This window comes from Octopus bimaculoides, chromosome 27 (genome assembly GCF_001194135.2).
Source record: "Octopus bimaculoides isolate UCB-OBI-ISO-001 chromosome 27, ASM119413v2, whole genome shotgun sequence".
Classification (NCBI taxonomy): domain Eukaryota; kingdom Metazoa; phylum Mollusca; class Cephalopoda; order Octopoda; family Octopodidae; genus Octopus; species Octopus bimaculoides.
The window spans coordinates 8,966,738-8,969,647 of record NC_069007.1 but is presented as its reverse complement, the minus strand read 5'-3'; the positions used below and the strand labels follow the sequence as shown (position 1 = coordinate 8,969,647).

The 2,910-nt window shown below is 37.1% G+C and overlaps 1 protein-coding gene across 1 annotated transcript in view; it reads left to right on the top strand.

Annotated features, from left to right (window-relative positions):
- Nucleotides 1-695: 695 nt before the first annotated feature.
- The window catches only part of LOC106881592 (uncharacterized), a 158,543-nt gene continuing 156,328 nt past the window's right edge, over nt 696-2,910 (top strand). Inside the window, exons 1-3 of the mRNA XM_052977128.1 lie at nt 696-745; nt 1,096-1,137; nt 2,289-2,330. Of these exons, the coding sequence (XP_052833088.1) occupies nt 1,128-1,137; nt 2,289-2,330 (52 nt within the window). The 5' untranslated portion in view covers nt 696-745; nt 1,096-1,127. The remainder of the gene's footprint in view (nt 746-1,095; nt 1,138-2,288; nt 2,331-2,910) is intronic.

Sequence of the window (2,910 nt, the reverse complement as noted above, 5' to 3'; positions counted from 1 at the left end):
AATAAAGGATTAGGGCCACACAAAGGCAAGAATTATATTGATAATAATATATATATATATATATATACAACAAAAAGTGCCTTACCTGCACGACAAGACAAAAATGTTTACGTACAGATGTGTGTGCTTGTGTATGTGTATGTGTGTCTGTTTGTGTGTGTGTGTGTGTGTGTGTGTGTCTGTCTGTCTGTTTGTGCATGTGTTTGCGTATGTATTTATAAATGTGTGTATATATGTATCATCATCATCATCATCGTTTAACGTCCGCTTTCCATGCTAGCATGGGTTGGACGATTTGACTGAGGACTGGTGAAACCAGATGGCAACACCAGGCTCCAATCTAAATTTGGCAGAGTTTCTACAGCTGGATGCCCTTCCTAACGCCAACCACTCAGAGAGTGTAGTTACACTCATAAAAGCAGAAGTACAATTACGTGGATAGTATCATATTTCATTCTTTTGTCCTTTATGATGAACAAAATCCTTAAAAAATTAGCCAGAAAATATTGCATGCAGGATATTTGAAAAGGCAAACACCATGTCATGTCAATAGTTTTAAATTACCACAAATGAGTGAAGTTAGAGATTTCATGAAAAAAAGTAAAGAAAGGGGAGATGTGCTTAGACTGTGTGTCTGTGTGTCTTAAATGATTTCTCTTCAATATAATATATATATTACAATTTCTGTATCCTAACATTTCAGCATCATCTCCACCACCTCCATATTCTGCATCTATACCGACAGGTCAGTGGATATATTTATGTATTATAAGCTTATGTTTATTTTCTAAATCAACACACATCATCATCATCGTCATCCTCATTTAGCACCCGCTTTCCATGGAGGTATGGATTAGACTGGAGTCTAATCCTGCTTTCTATGGAGGTATGGGTTAGACACTTTAACTGAAACTGGCAAACTGGAGTGGTTCAACAAGTTCCAGTCGCATTTGCCATTGTTGCTATGGGTGGATGCCCTTCCTAATGCAAAAGGCTAAAGAAATGGGAGATGTGCTTAGATTGTGTGTCTGTGTGTATAAAATGCTTTCTCTTCAATATAATATATATTACAATTTCTGTATTCTGAAATTTCAGCATCATCTCCACCACCTCCATATTCTGCATCTATGCCATCAGGTCAGTGAACGTATTTATGTATTTTAAGCTTATATTTACTTTTTAAATCAAGACACATCATCATTATCATCATCATTTCACGTCTGCTTTCCATGGAGGCATGGGTTAGACACATAGACTGAAACTGGTAAGCCGGAGAGGTGCAGTAATTTCCAGTCACATTTGGCATTATTGCTATGGCTGGACGCCCTTCCTAATGCCAACCACTTAGATGACACTGGCAACGACCACGAGTATTATTTCACATAGTTTGACGGGTCTTCTCGAGGGTGGCATATCACCAGAGGTCTTGCTCTTATGTAATTACCTCTGTGAGACCCAATATTCAAAGATTATGCTTTGCCATTTCCTCCCATGTTTTCCTGGGTCTACCTTTTCCCCATGTTTCCTTAACCATTAGAGACACACAATTCTTTACATAGCTGTCTTCATACGTATGCATGACAAGACCATACAACACAGTCGTGTGTTTTACACACCATATACAATGTTCCTTATGCCCATCCCTTGTCTCAAGATGCTTACACTCTGTTGTACATGTACACTGATATTACACATAGAACAAACCATACAAGATTCATTTCTTTCATGCCTACACATGTCTTCTGTGGTCTCAGCTCGTGTTTCACTGCCGTGTAGCTTGTAAACTGCCAAATAGTATGGCCAATTGCACATAGTAATCTTAGAATCTGCCTTTCAGTGTGAGGGAGAGTCTTTTGCTGCCACCAGAGGTAAGAGCTCTCTCAGATTTGACCAGACTATTCTTATTCTTGCAATTATGCTCTCAGACTACCCACGTCCACAAACATGTTCACCTTGATACCCACTAACATGTTCACCTTGATAACGGAAGCTATCTATTACCTCTGGCAGTTGATGGGATATATTTTCTGTACCTTTCCGGTGTTTATTGTACCTGTGTACTTTCCACAAACAAAAACTTTTTTCTCTGTTAATTTTCCTTTGACGTCAATATAATCTTCTGATATATACACAAAAATTAATTCATTTTCCAATGAGGTAGAAAAGTTAGAGATTTCATACAAAAGAGTATAGAAAGGAGGAATATGCTAAGATTGGATGTCTGTGTGTGTAGAAAGATTTCTCTTCAATATAAAATATATTTCAGTTTCTATATCCTAAAATTTCAGCATCATCCACAGTACCTTCATACTCTGCATCTATACCAACAGGTGAGTGATTATATATTTATGTAATATAAACTTATCTACAATTTTTAACCCAAGGTATATCATAATCATGATGATGATCATCATTTAGTGTCTACTTTCCTTGCTGGCATGGGTTAGAGAGTTTGACTGAAAGTGGAAAGCCAGAGAGGTGCAGCAAGTTCCAGTTTGATTTGCTTCCACTCTGGAGTCACCGGCAAGGAACTTGTCACAGATTTAACCGAGACATAGAATGTGACCGGCTCGAAACGAGACCCTTTATATAGGGATGAGAGACAAAACAATAAACAGAATAAAGGTTTCGGGCCATGCAAAGCCAACAATTAAAATAACAACACATATACAGCATAAAATGCCTTAGAGCTGCAAGACAAGACAAAAATGTGTGTATATATATATGTGTGTATGTGTGTGTATGTATGTATTTATACGTGTATTTCTATATATGTATATATGTATATATACATACTCATAAAAGCAGAAGTACAATATATGCAGATAGTGTCATATTGTAACCAACAGAGTGGTTATTTTGTATATTGTAACTCCTCATTGTAACCAACGGAGTGCCACAATGTATATA